This window comes from Aplysia californica, unplaced genomic scaffold (assembly GCF_000002075.1).
Source record: "Aplysia californica isolate F4 #8 unplaced genomic scaffold, AplCal3.0 scaffold00617, whole genome shotgun sequence".
Classification (NCBI taxonomy): domain Eukaryota; kingdom Metazoa; phylum Mollusca; class Gastropoda; order Aplysiida; family Aplysiidae; genus Aplysia; species Aplysia californica.
In genome coordinates this window covers 484,005-485,795 of record NW_004797887.1, presented here as the reverse complement: position 1 = coordinate 485,795, position 1,791 = coordinate 484,005, and the positions used below count along the sequence as shown (strand labels likewise).

The 1,791-nt window shown below is 44.4% G+C and overlaps 1 protein-coding gene across 1 annotated transcript in view; it reads left to right on the top strand.

Annotated features, from left to right (window-relative positions):
* LOC101847685 (tRNA (guanine-N(7)-)-methyltransferase non-catalytic subunit wuho) overlaps positions 1-1,279 on the top strand; it is a gene marked incomplete at both ends in the record, with an annotated part of 2,815 nt that extends 1,536 nt beyond the window's left edge. The window contains 2 exon segments of the mRNA XM_013087653.1: positions 129-354; positions 1,201-1,279. Coding sequence (XP_012943107.1) covers positions 129-354; positions 1,201-1,279 — 305 coding nt within the window.
* Positions 1,280-1,791: the final 512 nt, after the last annotated feature.

The window sequence follows — 1,791 nt, the reverse complement described above, 5'->3', positions numbered from 1 at the left end:
CTATCTATCTATATATATATCTCCCACACATATTGTGTAATTTTCCCATCTCTCTCTCCCATCCTCCACTCTCCCTCCCTCTCCCTCTCCCACCCACACCCCTCGCCACCTTCCCCCCTCCCCCACAGATCGCCCCAGGTCCTGATCTACCAGCTGACCTATCCCCCACCGTCGCCAGACCCCGACACAGACATCTCTCAGCCCTCCCTCAGCCTCCTCACCTCACTCAGCGCTGAGGGCCTCGTGCTGAGCATGTCTGTCAGCGGCTGTGTGCTGTGGCTGCTCTCTCAGCGGGACTCGATCCTCAAACTCTCCGCACACAGGATGGATGGTGCAGCCGGGACGGTACAGGAGGTGAGATAGTCTCTGAAAACATCTCGTTTCATCCATCAGCTGTTCAGGTGTACGGGGCCCAAAGTTTGGAATATTTTTTAAATATAGATTTAGATCTAGCAGTTTCCAAAATCTGAGGTATTTGAGTGTGCCGGAGAAATTGAAGTTCTACATCCCCCAAAAAGCAGGATAAGATGCATCATAATATAGAATATAGGTATAATTTTGTAATGAATGAAACGGCTTTTTCTCTTGCCTGAACAATTTTGCTTTCAGGCTGAGAACATTGAAAAGCTTGCCGTTTAACCGTATCTGTACGTCCTGTTTTACTTTTGTGTTCATACGACGTGGGAACTTCGTGCCACCAATTTCCAAAATGGAAATTAACTTGTTAATCCGATCCGTACACTTTGCATAGCAGTCTGTCAAATGTTTTTTTGAGAAATACTGAAAGCTTCAAAGAGAGCTTTGTATTAGAAGTATTCTAAAATGTGAAGAATACAACCCCGGGGATACAAAATGACCCCAGGACGTACGGATAGGGTTAAGCCCAAAGTTTGGAATATTTTTATTTACTGGTACAGTGTTTTCTAAATCTGAGGTACCTGAGTGTACTTATGAAATATTTTGTTGAAATTTAAGTTCTACATACCCCAAAAAGCAGGATAAGATACATCATAACATTAATATTAAAGGTATAATTTTTGAAAGAATGAAATGGCTTTTTCTCTCGTCTGAAAAATTTTGCTTTCACTACTTTCAGGCATAGAACATTGAAAAGCTTGCCGTTTAACTTGTTCCTAATTGTGTTGTCGGTGTCGTTACATATGTTGTTATTGCTAAAGTAGATGTCCTTACTTCCCCCAGGTGGAGCCGTCAGCGACCGGGGAAGGGGGCGTGTCTCGTCTGCTACATGTGATTGGGGGTCAGGCGGACTTCCTCACAGGTGAGTCAGGCGTGGGTGTGTTGTGTCTTGTGTGTTGTGTGTAGTATGTTGACACAGATGAGTCAAGCAATGGTCAAGCGATGGTAGGCCTATGTAGTGTGTAGTATGTTGACACAGATGAGTCAAGCAATGGTCAAGCGATGGTAGGCCTATGTAGTGTGTAGTATGTTGACACAGATGAGTCAAGCGATGGTAGGCCTATGTAGTGTGTAGTCTTTTTATGACATAAAAGTTTGGTCATTTCACAGCTCTTTATCATTACATCATCAGTCAGTCAGCAGGACATAGGCCACGAACAAACACTTTCTCACCCTGGATCAGGACATAGGCCACGAACAAACACTTTCTCACCCTGGATCAGGACATAGGCCACGGACAAACACTTTCTCACCCTGGATCAGGACATAAGCCACGAACAAACACTTCCCATCTTTCTCTATCCTGTACTAGCCTCTCGATGTTATTCCATGTCTTCCCACCTTTCTCTATCCTGTACTAGCCTCTCGATGTTA